This window comes from Micropterus dolomieu, linkage group LG07 (assembly GCF_021292245.1).
Source record: "Micropterus dolomieu isolate WLL.071019.BEF.003 ecotype Adirondacks linkage group LG07, ASM2129224v1, whole genome shotgun sequence".
Lineage (NCBI taxonomy): Eukaryota > Metazoa > Chordata > Actinopteri > Centrarchiformes > Centrarchidae > Micropterus > Micropterus dolomieu.
The window spans coordinates 4,748,334-4,763,471 of record NC_060156.1 but is presented as its reverse complement, the minus strand read 5'-3'; the positions used below and the strand labels follow the sequence as shown (position 1 = coordinate 4,763,471).

The following is a 15,138-nucleotide window of genomic DNA, read 5'->3' as shown; positions in this document are numbered from 1 at the left end:
AATCTACACCCACCTCTTCATAGATGTGAGTGAGTCTTTCTCCACAGTTCTGGTAGTGAAGTCTGGTGTTAGAGTCACAGAAGCCCAGCAGAGCCATGCAACCCCGGGGTTTTAAAACCCGACTTGCCTCAACTAGGAACCTCGACTGATCAAACCAGTGGGCTGCTGACGCTGCTGTCAGCAAGTCTACTGAGCCATCTGGAAAAGGAAGGACCTCTGCTACCCCCTTCCTGCAGGTGCAACATACAAGACACTCTCCAAATACTTCTGGAACGTTATCATGTAAAAGTCTCACCCACACATGCCAGAGTAACAAACACACGCTCCTACCTGTATGTGACGTTAGGAAACCCTGGCACAGCTCTGGCCTCCTCCAGTTGACACTCGCTAATGTCAATGCCCACCACTTCCTGGAAGTACGGTGCCAGTAGCCGGGAATTCTGACCTGTCCCACATCCCAGATCCACTGCCAGTACATGTGGCTCTCCCTTCTGTGGGTGTTAACAGATATGCAGAGATTTTTTGTCAGTTATGTTGACTGTTGCAGATTTTTGCTTCATTTACTCAGAATGCCATATTAAAGTGCGCTATGTACACTATTAAACACAATGTACTGTATATTTACAGTACATGTTGCCATTGCGTACCCTTTTGTTTAGATACTGAAGAATATAGTTCTTGACCTCATCTGGAGGAGTAAATCGATACTTTTGGTAGATGGAGGCATGAGCCTTCCCCTCAAACAGCCGGTGGGACATGGTGGTGTTTCTTTACTCTTCTCTCTCTGTTCTGTTGCCAATTTTGCCTTCTCTGACCTTTGTTCCTCAACAGTTTCCTTTGTTCGTCTTTGTTCTTTTTCACTCTCCGGTCTTGTTTCTCTTCAGTTTGTTTCCTTGCTTCCTTTTAGCTTATGTCTTCTCTCTTGTCTTGTATCTTCTTATCTTCCTGCTTGATCCTTTGTTAAAGCTGTTTTCTACCCGGACAAGCACGCACTTTGCACTCTTGCTAGCATTTAACTCTTCATCCACTTCTTGAAGTGTAGTTTTTCTGCATCTTTTTGATATCTAGCAGGCACACAAGGAAATAATCACTGCGTTAAACAGTCAGTTACAAAGGAAATCAAGCAGCAGTCTCTTACATCGTACAAATACACTTACAACTTTGAAAGTAAAACTGGTACTTCTGTAGATGCCAGGAGTCTGCAACTCAGCTGCAGATTAGTTGCGTCACAGAGGCAGGGCCTCTTGCTTAACCCTTTCATGGCCAGAGCATTTCTGCAGATTGTATTTTAACAGCTGTATATTGACACATTCATTAATTCAGCAATGAAATCACAATCTAAAGATTTTCTAAACTTTGCACTAATATATCTGCAACTACATAATAATAATGAGAAGATGGGCTCCTTCTGCAGGGCTCCTGTTTATTTAAAAACACCTAATAGCCTACCATGTAACTAGTGAAGATGCTCTTATTTGACTGCCAGCGCATTTGGCTATGTTCTTAGATCAGATGACCAAATGTGAGCCACTTCTGGCCCATATGTGGTGCCATGTTTGACTAGGTTTAGAATCTGGCATGTCGTTCATTATAATTCTGTACAATTCAGTACCTCTAGAAATTCAGGTCACTTTTAGTGCAAAGTACATTGCAAGAAAAGGTTTGTGACTACTACTGTCATAACTTGTCTCTACAAACTTGTGCGGGGTCACTGGGTCAGTCATCTCTGGCTTTTCAAACCACTGACTAAACCTATTGTTGCTTACTCTTGTGTTTTTGTCAAAGTTTGTTGTTCATTCTCTTGACCATGTGCTAAACTGAAAAACATCTTTGTTTTGGTTTGGTTACCCAGGATGGCCCTCCAGGGTAGCGAAGCGTGCTTAATTGCTCTCGAGGGATGATGGATAATGACCTGTTGACCATTTCCAACTTAATTATTCTACAATATAATAACCTTTGGAGAAAGAAAGCACACAATGTCCCATCCCACGGGCTCTCATTAGTCTTGACATCAAACATTGCATCAGAGGTCTTGAGCTAATTCCAGATTTATCTCATGTGTTTTCATATTTTTTTCTTTCACTAAAATTTGCCCAAAACATGCCAGTCACGGTGACACTAGTCTGCAAGCTCAGTTTCAGTACCTGGTGAAGATATGTTAGGGAAGTCATGGCAGTGGTGGGCATTGTAGTGGGCTGGAAATTAATAAAAGTCATTGCAGTAACCTTACCAGTAGCTTTGAAAAATGTGTTATGGTCTGAAAGAAAAGCAAAAGATTTCATCACGTGTGTTTCATAATTCTTCTAATGCCTCTGAGTAACTCTATATTTTTCTCACTGTCAACAAATTGATTCATTGATCAATGAGTTGATATTATAAGAGGAGACAGGTTTGAGCAGAGACATGTGAAGGTAGGATGAATCTTCGTAGAGGCAGGTAACTTCAATTTAACAGCAGTGGGGTTAATGATTTTGTCAATTTCAAATGGTGCCACAAAACAATTCTCGGAAACCCAAAGAAACCATGAGTGGAGTCGTAAGTGTCGCCAACCTGTTTTCACTCCCTAGTCGTCACAAATGGATGCATGGTCAAGACCCGTCAGCGTCAGTTTGTAACGCAGTGGAGATCCCCATAGCTTTCACGAATCCCCGGCCTTCATTTATTTGTGTGAGATTGTGTATTTGTCTTTTTTTTACATGCTGGGTGCTTGGTGTGTTTTTGTTGTGTCTTGTGTTTATCTCCTGGTCGCTTCTCTGGCAGTGCTTTGGGGGGCGTGCCCATCTCTGGCTTCCCCACACACCTGCCTCTGATGTCTTCACCTCACCTGTACTGCATCAGGAGCAGCAACACATCCAGTCTTCGCCGGATTGTATTGAAGTATAGAGTATGTTACCTCATACCAGCCAACCTGTTTGCGATTTAGCTTTTTGCTACCTGCCAGTTTTTGCCTGCCTGAGCTGTTTGCTTCTCGCCTCGACTTTCGACCACGAGACCGGTGTTTGTTTCCCATGTGAAACAAATAGTCACCATTGAATTAAGTTTTTATTTAAGTTACGTAAATTGCGTAAGTAATGTTACTTTACTTTCATAACACCAGATGACCATGTCAGGTTCTCTGTGATGCTGATTCTCAGGAACCTGAAACTGTTCACCTGCTCCGCCTCAGCACCACTGATGTAGACAGAAGTGTGTGTCTCTATCCCCTTTTTCCTGAAATCAATAATCAGCTCCTTGGTTTTGCTGACGTTGAACAGTAAGCTGTTCTCTGAGCACCACTCTGCAAGATTATGAATTTCCTCCCGATATGAAGTCTCATCATTGTTTGAAATCTGGCCGATGATGGTGGCGTCGTCCTCAAAGTTCTCTCCATGTTGGGGGATGCAGTCGTTGGTGTACAGCGTGAACAGGAGGGGGCTGAGCTCACAGCCCTGGGGGGCTCCAGGGTTGAGTGTAGTGGGTGAAGTTACTGGTGTCGTGGTGCTACATGGTGGTGGCATTTCTGGAATACTGAAGCTAGTTTCTTCACAGAAAAAAACTCAATTTCAAAGTATCCCTGTTTCTGCTTTCACTGTTGACATAAGATTGACACATTCATTCCCAAAGTCTGTGTCCTTGAATTGGAGCCTGAACTGCTGTTTCATTTCAAAAACAGTCTGTATCTGAAAGACACTAGTAGCCCCAAGGCTCAGTGATAGGGCCCCTTCTTTTCTCAATTTACACCACCTCTCTGGGGTCGATCATCACATGGCTTCTCTTACCACTGCTATGTAGACGACACGCAACTCTACCAATCCTTCCAGCCAGACGACCCCACCGTCTTGGTGCGGATCATGGACTGTCTCTGAGACATTTCTGCATGGATGAAGGCTTGCCACCTTGAACTAAACCTCCCTAAGACTGAACTCATGGTCATTCAAGCCCAGCAATCTATCCACTATAATATCAAACTACAAATTGACTCCTCAACCATCACTCCAACCAGGGTGGTGAGAAACTTGGGTGTCATGATTGATGACCAGCTGTGCTTTTCAGACTATGTTGCTACTGTCTCTCGGTTGTGCCACTTTGCTCTATACAGCATAACAAAAGACCTGCCACCCAGCTTCCGGTACAGGCCATGGTTATCTCTCACCTCAATTATTGCAGTGCCCTCTTAGTAGATCTTCCAGCTTGTGCGGTGAAACCCCTACAAATGGTTCAGAACGCAGCAGCGCATCTGATTTTCAATCAGCTCAAAAGGAATCATGTCACTCCACTCCACTCAACCAAGTCCAGTTGCCCTTAACTTTAACCTTCTTTGGGTAACTCTGACCTCCTGGATGACTGAGAATCTTTACAGACATGTCACTCCACTGGCTACCCATGGCCTCTCAAATTAAATTTAAGTCACTAATGCTTGCATACAGAGTGACTACTGGGTCTGCACCCATCTACCTAAACTCCATGATACAAGTTTACGTTCCTTCTCGGCCACTGCGCTCCTCCGACAAACGCCGCCTGGCTCTGCCATCCCTTCACACAAAGCGATCTCAGTCCCGGCTGTTCTCATCTGTGACACCACGATGGTGGAACAAGCTACCACACGCCATCAGAGCAGCAGCGTCCCTCTCTAACTTCAAGAAGCTCTTGAAAACTCATCTCTTCCGAGAACACTTCCTCTTATAACACCTCTAACTCCTAACCTCAAACATGCACTTCCTCTGCTCTTCTTCTTCTTCTTCTCCTTACAATTCTCTTGTATTGATTACACTTTTTTGTGTACCTCCTGTAACTCCTACTTTATTCCCTGGGTATTTACCCCATTGATGTGATACGCACTATTAGCTTTTACTACTATTTATTGCTGCCCTTACCAGAATGTATTGTCAGTTGCAAATCTCATGCTGTATTTTATGCTATGTTGATGCTTGTATGTTGTTCCTCAAATATAAGTTGCTTTGGATAAAAGCGTCTGCCAAATGACTAAATGTAATGGTATCCCAGACAACAGCTCTCAGATGGACGGGACTCGACATCTCGACATCATATGCGGAGTCAGTGGATTTTAGCTAGTTACAGCTGCGCCGCGGTTGCCAGAGCTAATCGGCCATTATAGTCAATGCAAGTCCACCAGATGCGTCCCAGGAGTGGCTCTCTGCTCCGCTCCTCAAAGAATAGATAGTAGATCTATTTTTGACACAAGCCGCATCAAGCAGCACAGAGCAGATCAAACCAGGCAGGAGGTCAGACACAGAACAGCATGGAGACTCACTACGTAGCCTACTTAATCATAGTAGAAGCAAAAAATTAAAACACTGATTACCAAATCAACAAAATCTCAACATTTCAGCAAAATCAGGCAGGCAAAATGCTTTGATTTTGAAATGTTCCTTGTGGGATATGCCTGAAGTTGACGGAACGAAACAGGGTCACAATTAATAAAAAGTCAATAACGTGGAGCAGGCTGCACATTCTGCTGCTGAAACACTTCTGAGTCGCTTCCAGTGGACTTTGACACCGGGCTCTGGACGCATCCAAACCATGACACAGCTGTAACGTGCCTTAGCCGGAATCAGTGGATTCCTGGTGTTAGAGGCAGAACTTGTTCCCATGATGGCCATGTTTTAGCTTGCAATTTTTAAGTAACGTGTCCCTACTTACAACAACATACCTTACATTCCCACACACCCATTCACATATTCTATCTGGAAAAGAAATAAGAACAAGGACAGGATTGTAAATATTTGCAGGAAACTATGTTGCTGGAAACTATGTTGATGTCTAGTTAATATAGACAATCACATGCACTCACCTAATTTCAGAGGTTGCCCATACAAGATGTGATTTACAGTTAATTTGGCCCTCTGATGTTGTATCTGAAAGTAATGGATTACAGTTACATTTAGTTTGTAATTAATTTACCTAAGTAAATTATATAATTAGTTAGTCACCAACACTGATTGTATGTAACATTACTGGCTGTTCTGTAACCTGACCAAAGGCTGACATACTTTCATTGAAAGAGATGAAGCAACACAGTAATATGGTTTACTTAATAATGGCTGAATCAGTGCTATATGTAAATACTTTAATTATGAGGTTGCCTTTAACCGAAAATAATGGAAACACGTCTCTTTTATAGAGAACCCACATCACCGAGCTAACTGCTAACAGCCAACATTATGAACATTATGAACAATAATCTATATATCAAAATATAAACTATTAAAAAAATATTGCGTGGATAATGGAGTGTGTAGACATGAACACCAGCAGAATCTACAAGCTGAATAAATGACCCGGTCCTGTATTACAGATGTTCATAGTAAAAACAAAAAGTTTGGCTTCATGGAGGCAACTGTCAAAATTTAGATTAGAATCGGTTAATACCCCTTTCCAGTCTGTAGAAAATTCAAGAACAGTGTGAGTGTGTGCAGCATAGTTACTGTAAATGAACAAAATATTGTAGTACAGCATGACAACCAACTTTATTCATACAATGCAGTGCAGTAAATGGATGGCATAGATCTTCAAATGTTTGTGCCATTGTGCCAGCAGTAATATGTATTTTACAATACAATACTATAATGCTGAATTAGTCATTAGATTAGGCATTTTGATTTTTTCTGTTTGGAAAAGGGAAGCAAGTGACTTCCCGTTAGGTAGAGAATTGTGTGTAGTGTTTAAAAAAAAATGTTTTATGCAATTGAAAACTGAGTGATGCAGATCACTGGTTTTGCAGATTTGGTGTGTAGTTTTGCTCTTCGAGTGAGAAGTTTAAGAAATCATGTAAAGAGTTTGTCTGTAAGCAGTTGTAAAAATACATATATACATATAAAGTCAGTCAGTTTTTATTTTACAGTATAACTTGGATTACACTAATCTAAGAGCAAAATTAAGACTGGCCTAATGTAAATTATCTTGTCAAAATGGTCCCTGGAGATTATTGTAATAGTAGTCAGCCATGACAGTGAAAGTAGCATAAATACACCCTCAAATCCACAGTATTGTGATGAAAAATATATATTTGGACATAAAATTAAGCATAAAAATGTACAACATTGGTGGAGTATTAAACTCTTTCTGCCTTCAGGTTTCCGTAGTTTTTTAATGCGTTGCTTGTACAGTGGATTGCAACACACTGAACAAAAAGAGGAAAGCTCTTTCAGAACGCTGATTGGTTGGTTTGAATTCCCAGGTCATGTGTTTCTGTAGTCAGACAAAATATTAATGACAGTGAGAAGGGAGATCAGAGTGATACTGTTAGGGAAAGAGCTACCCATCACACGTAAAGGGTCCTAACAATGATGGATAATGTCTCTGAAATAACAATGTTTTTTCTTTCAGGTTTGAATGAAACGAATACCCACAGATTTACTCTCTTCTCTCTCACTTTACTGTGTTACTGTGTGATTTTGCTGGTAAATGTTTCTCTTATCGTGACCATCATCTTGGATAAAAACCTGCATGAACCAATGTATATTCTATTGTGCACTTTTTGCATGAACGGACTTTATGGAACAACAGGTTTCTACCCCAAGTTTCTCTGGGATCTGCTTTCTCCTGTTCATGTGATCTCTTATTCTGGATGCCTTGTTCAGGCTCTAGTAATATACACATTTGCCTGCAGTGATCTGTCTATTCTTTCAGTAATGGCATTTGACAGATATGTGGCTATATGTCGACCACTGGAGTACCACTCTGTCATGTCAAAGCAAAGAGTCTTAATGTTAGTTTGTTTCTCTTGGGTAACACCTTTTTGCATTGTAGCCACAAATACTTTTCTAGCATCTAGATTAAAGTTATGCAGCCCATATATTGCCAGACTCTTTTGTGTGAATTGGATTATTGTTAAACTTGCTTGTTTCCCAGCTGAAACATTTGTTAATGACATTGTAGCATACATAACATTAATGATATATGTCTTTCATGGTGTATTTATTGTTTGGTCTTACATGTATCTCATTAAAACATGTGTGAATTCTGCAGAAAACAGGGCAAAGTTCATGCAAACATGTGTGCCACATTTAACCTCCTTAATGACTTTTGTTGTGACAATACTTTTTGATGTCGTAAATATGCGATTTGGGTCAAAAGATTTACCTCAAACCTTTAAAAATGTAGTTGCAATAGAATTTCTTGTCATACCTCCTATTATGAATCCTCTCATTTATGGATTCAAATTGACCAAAATTCGCAACAAAATTCTGTATTTGATTACTTTTAAAACCAAATAATTTTTGTCTTGTCTTGTCTATATTAAGGAAATTATTATTAAGGATTCCCTTTACGTGAGTATAACATCCTTTATCCTCAAGATTTAGTGTGTTAGATTTAGTGTGTTGAATTATATGCCTCCTTTTATTTGGTAGTACTCTAAATTGAGGTTGAAATGATGATACTTAAAATATGTCCTTTTTTTAGCAATTCTTTTGCAATCACATTTAGCCGATAGTTTAGTCAGTTGTACGGTGAATTATATTTTTTACATTTGTGTGTCTGAGATAATTTATGTAAATAAAATGTGATTCACAAAATGCACCTTGTGTGGTCACTTGACAGCTTGCCTTTTTGTGATTAGGAATAAAATCATTGAAATGAAACTTGAAATGTACTGTATATCATCCTATTATTGTAGCATATGTCATTGACCTGCTTCTGATTAAATTATTTAACACTAAGAAATAAAACAAAAACTGTGTGACTAAGGTTTCGAAGTATTTGTGTGAACATGTCCCCTTTAAAACAACAAATGAGCACTAAACCTGTCAAACTAAGATCCAGATGAATTGGTAATGTGAAGTGACTTTATTCAAATCAATTCTGTTTTATTTATACAGCTCCAATTCATAAAAGAAGTTATCTCGTTGCACTTTTCATGTAGAGCAGGTCTAGACCATATTCTCCCCACTGTTGAGCAACATATTTAACTGCGAATCATAGCCAAGGTGTGAAAAACTTCTAACTGCCATGATCGTGCTACTAACTTGCTGGTTGTCTCTTGTTCACTGAGGAAGTGGTTTAAGAGTAAGTTTTTGTTTCCACTGAAAAGGTCACATTATCAAACAAGATAGTGTGTACAATGTAAACATTCACTAATATCCACCTGTGATCATCTTCTGATCATTCTCTCTCGAATCATGAACTGACCGTTTGCTGAACCCCCACAAACAGCAACTAGCTTTGGATTTCTACACTACCACTTGATACCTATTTTAATTTTACCTTGTACGGGATGGCCTGCTGCAACAATCTGATGTTTCGGAGGAATTTAAAGAGAACTCATAGGTACCGCTGGTAGTTTTTTTAAATTACAGTGGGTACCTATTTTAACATGAGCCTGGTCATCCTTGACAGGTGCACACAGGCCACATACAAGTGTCCACTATCAACATTTGCTGGTGAAATGAGTGGCAGCTGAGACTGTTGTCCATGGAGCAGTTTTTAAGAGACCGAACAGAATTGTTTTATAAAGAGTTTGTCTATGATTTTGGCATTCGTTCTGCTCAGATGTGGACAGAAGCTGAAATTGTTGAAGTTAGTGTACTGTTGAGGTGTGCTGAGTTGGGTAAAATGTTTTAATTTTGATATTGTATAATGATGATAACTCCATACCAACGATAAATAGCACTCTGTGTATCAGCAGTGTCAATCCACGTAAACCTGGACACAGTTTTAGCAGCAACATTAAGGGGAGTAGGAAGTTGGGTGCGTACTGCATTCGGTAAGTAGTCACAGCGCTTCATTTTTTCCACAGTTTGTTATTTTACAGCCTTATTCCAAAATGGATGAAATTCATTATTTTCCTCAAAATTATACAAACAATACCCCATAATCCATCCATCCATCGTCAACCGCTTATCCTGCGTACAGGTCGCGGGGGGGCTGGAGCCAATCACAGCTGACAATGGGCGAAAGGCGTAATACCCCATAATGACAACGTAAAATAAATTTGTTTGAAATCTTTGCAAATTAATTAAAAATGAAAAACAAAAAATGCACATGTTCATAAGTATTCACAGCTCAATACTTTGTTGAAGAACCTTTGGCACCAATTACAGCCTCAACTCTTTTTGAGTACAATACTACATAACAACACATTCTCATCTCATGAGAATCTCATCTCAGGGCATCAAATAGGCCTTTTTATTGGAATAAACTAGTTACCGGGTCAACACAGTTTTTGCTTTGAACTTTGAAATTGCACAACAACAGTAAGAAACACAAAACTTGCTGGGTCTAATGCATTACCCAAAACACAGAGACCCTCCACATTTCTCACCAGTCATTGGTTACTACCTGTACCAAAAAAGGGGGGCGGGGGGGCGACCAAACCATGTGCCAGTGCAACCAGCTGTGAGAGTTAGTAGCACCAGTGCTATTAGTGGAAAAGCTTGTCTGGAGCCCTGAGAGGCCATACTAGGTCCTCCAATTCTTTGCCCTAACATTACACGACAAATTGTATAAATTTCATATTCAAGTGTAGCATAGTCTCCTGTAGTTTAACTAATGCATTCAAGAGATCCATTGGGCTTTGACCTAATTTGATAATAAACAGAGGCTGATCTACCGCCTTAGTTCAATAAAACAGCAACTCAAACTGATTTCACAACTACATACGAGCCAGGATACCATGTAAGGTTAGCGTGTTAGCATGCAAACATTTGCTAGCACTAAGTGCAACTGAGGCTGGTAAAAATGTTATTGGTTTTGCATGTACTTGGTTAGGATTGGACGAATTCAAATGTTGAACAAAGATATTATAATTGATCCTGAGGGGGACATGAATGTTTATGCCAAATGTAGGTAGGTATGTAGATTTATTTTGCCACAATACAACAGGTTATAGAGTGAAATTTAGTTTGTAACTTCCTTCTGCTACGTAGCAAACAACTTACATCAATATAGAAGCAATTATTAAAATTATTAAAAAGGTCAGTGGAGCAGTGCTTAGCATGAATTAGAGTTTAAAAGTCTGATAGCTTGGGGGGAAAAGCTGCTCTGTATGTCGTGTCAATTTAGAATCGGCACTCAAAACCACAAATGTCAAGGTGAAGCTAGATAAGTTAGGGTAGTTCGCCTAATGTCAAGGAAATCCATTCAGTAGCTGTTGAGATATTTCAGTCTGGACTAATGCTGCCAGCATGGCTTTATACACTGTGCATGTTTAAATGTTTTGAATAAATCCAAGATTTAAGAAACTAAGTTGATTAATTAAATGCAATCAACCTTTCATCATAAGTGTAAACTAGCATACATTTAACAACCATAAGCCACCAGTATGTAGTAGTTGGAATAGAAACATTAGCCATATCAGAATTGTACTGCTGATAATACAAATCCTAGAATAATGCTTCATAGTTTTAATTCAGAAATTGGGCTTTGAAGTAGCTTGTGCTGTCAATACATTTTTGACAACACTCAAAACTCTTGTTCATTCTAATCTTCTTCATCAGAACTCAGTGGGAATACAGGTTGTGAATGTGTGATATCAATTTTGGCCTGATATTGCCGTTAGATAGTTAGTAGAAATGTATATACACTTGCTTGTATATACGCGATTTATATTTATTATGATCAGCAAATGTTTTCAATCAAAGCTATGTGAAATTTGTGTTAATGTGTTTAGCACACATTAAACTCCCCAGTGATCACTGCAATTACATCATCGTGTGTGACAAGCATAGACTGAAAAGACGACAAGGGGCTCTCAGCTGCTCCTGTCAAAGCACAACGTGAGGAACATTCAGTAGTGGTGAAACCACTGCATTTATACAGTAAGTATAACTGAGACTTTAACAGTTTGGTTAAACATATCTGCTTATTGTTAATGTCAGGTCTAACACACGTTTCTTACCTACTTGTAATCATTTTGCATCATTTATCACTGTGGAAATCTCTGTTCTCTCAATTGGTTCGGTGCTCTCAAAGTCAAAACCAACCCAGTTAACAAGAACTTGCAGCTGCATGGTAACTGTTCACAGTATCCAGCTGTGTAATTTTTTTTTTATTCGTCAATCACTGATACTGTCTGTTGGGTAAATGGAAAACAGTACTTATTTCAACCTCACCATGTTTGTGATATTGAACATTGGGAACTACCGCTACCCAGCATTTGTCTTGTGTTTCATGTTGTATGCTTTTATTATCTCAGCTAATCTCACTATAATAGTGGTAATATCACGAGAGAAAACTTTACATGAGCCCATGTATATTTTTATTATGTGTCTCTCTATTAACTCTCTGTACGGCTCTGCTGGCTTCATCTTCAGATTTCTCAGAGACCTTGTGTCTGATACTCATTTGATCTCACGATCAGCTTGTTTCACTCAGATCTATGTCATTTACACATATGCATCCTACGAGCTCAGTATTTTAGCCATTATGGCATATGATCGGTATGTTGCTGTATGTCAACCTTTACATTACCACAACAAAATAACCTCCAAGGTGGTCTCTAAGTTGGTCGCCTTGGCATGGATCTATCCAGTCATTGCTGTTGCAACCCCTGTCTATCTAGCCTCCAGACTTCCATTGTGTGGCAATAAGATATCAAAGGTCTTCTGTTCCAACTGGCCTGTTGTAAAACTGTCATGTGTCACTACTGTGATTAATAACCTTGTTGGCATGTTTATGACCATAAGCACCGTCTTTCTTCCCCTGGTTTTTGTCTTGTATACATATGCACGAATTTTCCTTGTTTCTAGGAAACGCTCCGCAGAGTTCAAAGGCAAAGTCATACAAAGCTGTCTGCCACACATTACTACATTTGTCAATTATTCCATTACTGTGTTTTGTGATATTGCTCTCAGCAGAACTAATCTCGAAGAGCTGAATCCATTTCTAGCTGTCATTTTATCACTTGAGTTTGTTGTTATTCCTCCCATAGTAAATCCTGTTGTGTATGGCCTGAAGTTACCAGAAATTAAAGTACGTATCTTAAGAATGTTATCATGCTCAAAACCTGACTAACAAACTAAACCTTAAATATAAAGCCAACGTAAAAATCTGTGCAGCCTCTATAAGAACCTGTTCTGATCTATACTCTTCTTTCATCATCACTCTAAAATATATTTATACAACTAGCGGCAGCAATGATGTGTGTCATAGTAAAGGGAGTGAATACTTGTGCAAACAATTACTTTTTTAAAATCTCTAATTTAAATCAATTTGTAGATATTTACTGTAAGTATTTCTTTCTGTTAATCAATTTAAAAAAATAATAATTTCCTCTGTATTCAATGTTGTAAGGAATTAAAACATAAAAAAGAGCTTTGTGAAAGAGTTTGTCAAAAAAAAGTGTCGTTATCCTATGAAAAAGTCACTGGGTAAAAATTAGACACTGGATTATTTTAACATAAAAATTGCTATACCCATCCAACCATCCATCGTCAACCGCTTATCCTGCGTACATTTTTTTTATTACAATAACTGGGGTTTCATTTTTATTCCATTATAGAAATAAAACTGGTAACATTTTCTATGAAGGTCATCGCTATAATGACTTATGCATATATTTATTTAATATAATGCGTCCATAAGACATTATAACAGTCGTTATAATCACTTACAAACATGCATTAGGTGCTATAGTAAAGTTCATAATGTATTATGACCTTTTAATTTAATGTTTTATAACTAACAGTAATACCAGTTTATATCAACATGCGGCAAGAATCTCCGACCATGTTCCATAACACATTATAACCACCGACTGCCTCGTTATAAATACACTTTAGTCACAATTTAGAATTGGTGATATAAAATGGAATAATAGCTTATAGTAATGTTTAATGTTGTTAGCACGTCTTTGTTTGCTTTAAGTAAAGTGTTAAAATATCTATCCCTGTATAATATATTACAGGTGGACATAATACCATATGAACTAATTATAAGACCTTATAACACGTAATTGTTTGCTTTAAGTAAAGCGACACACATTTTGCGCAGGAAAACAACTTTTATTTATGTTTCTTCACTTCATGAACAATCTGTATGAATTTTGAACATTTTGCAGTTTGGCACAAAAATACAACATAATTACATCCAGTTGTCCGTTGTCAGGGTGGTGAGAGATTGCTCAAGAGAAGACCGCGCGAAATGATATAAACTTGCATTACTATTAGTTGTAAAACATTAAATCAAAAGGTCATAATACGTTATGAACTTTGCTATAGCGCCTAATGCATGTTTGTAAGTGATTATAACAACTGTTATAATGTCTTATGGACGCATTATATTGTGTTATAAATATATGCATAAGTCATTATAACGATGACCTTCATAGAAAGTGTTACCAATTTTATTACTATAATTAAATAAAAATGAAACCCCAGTTATTGTAAAAAAAATAATAAAAACAGGATGAAATTACATTTAAAAAATAATGAGCTTTGATAGTTTTAAAATATTTTGGATTATCTAACAATTTAATGGTTACATGAAATATCTTTAGTGTATATGGTAATTTAATACCCCTTTGGATAGCCATGGCCTCCACAAAAATGCCAGGTACGGTCCCTGGGACTAGTACAGTCTGTGCACTTGACCCAGTCTTGGCTTCTTTCACAAAAAAGGTTTTTCTTTTTTTGTGTGTAAAAAACATTGTGTCAGTTTGTCCCAGCATGTTGCTGTAGCAGTAAGAAAGTAACCCAGAAATATTCCACATTTTACACTAAGGATTTAATTTCAGCCAGGTACCCAGCAGAAACCCAGTTGGGGTCAGCCACGAATCTGCCTGGGCCCCATCACAGCCTGGCCTGCAATTCTAGGTGGCTGAATCTGTAACTTAATGTTGGTTTAATAATAATAATAATCCTTATTTGTAGAGCACTTTTCAAAAACAAGTTACAAAGTGCTTTAACAAGTGTAAAGAATAATACAAAAAAAAGATAAGAGCATGAAAATTTTATATAAAATTAGTAAAATACAATAAAATAAAAGGGATAAAATAAAGTCAAATAAGATCGGGAAAAGCTCTCCTATAAAAGTATGTTTTAAGAAGGGACTTAAAAGAGTTCACTGACTCAGCCGACCTGATTTCCTCGGGCAGGCTGTTCCAGAGCCTCGGGGCCCTGACAGCAAACGCTCTGTCCCCTTTAGTTTTCAGTCGAGACTCTGGAACAGACAACAGACCTCTGCCCGAGGATCTCAAGGTAC

The 15,138-nt window shown here is 38.5% G+C and overlaps 3 protein-coding genes across 4 annotated transcripts in view; 2 read left to right on the top strand and 1 right to left on the bottom strand.

Annotated features, from left to right (window-relative positions):
- Positions 1-15,138, bottom strand: part of zgc:162396 (uncharacterized protein LOC555292 homolog) — a 122,283-nt gene that overhangs the window by 2,933 nt on the left and 104,212 nt on the right. The window contains exons 1-4 of one of the 2 annotated variants that reach the window (XM_046054093.1): positions 1,158-1,252; positions 648-1,064; positions 331-491; positions 14-230 (exon numbers count right to left, since the gene is read on the bottom strand). In XM_046054093.1, the coding sequence (XP_045910049.1) occupies positions 14-230; positions 331-491; positions 648-758 (489 nt within the window). In that variant the 5' untranslated portion in view covers positions 759-1,064; positions 1,158-1,252. Of the gene's footprint in view, positions 1-13; positions 231-330; positions 492-647; positions 1,065-1,157; positions 1,253-15,138 lie in introns of those variants that run through there. The other variant, XM_046054094.1, reaches the window with a different exon arrangement.
- LOC123973778 (olfactory receptor 142-like) lies at positions 6,978-8,216 on the top strand. The gene has a single exon (XM_046054090.1). The coding sequence runs from the start codon at positions 7,284-7,286 to the stop codon at positions 8,214-8,216; it is 933 nt and encodes a 310-aa protein (XP_045910046.1). The 5' UTR covers positions 6,978-7,283.
- Positions 12,022-12,951, top strand: LOC123973779 (olfactory receptor 142-like). The gene has a single exon (XM_046054091.1). It carries the CDS (start codon positions 12,022-12,024, stop codon positions 12,949-12,951), a length of 930 nt encoding a protein of 309 aa, XP_045910047.1.

Coding starts and splice junctions, on each gene's coding strand:
- LOC123973778 (XM_046054090.1), top strand. CDS start 7,284: ATGATGGATAATGTCTCTGAAATAACAATGTTTTTTCTTTCAGGTTTG.
- LOC123973779 (XM_046054091.1), top strand. CDS start 12,022: ATGGAAAACAGTACTTATTTCAACCTCACCATGTTTGTGATATTGAAC.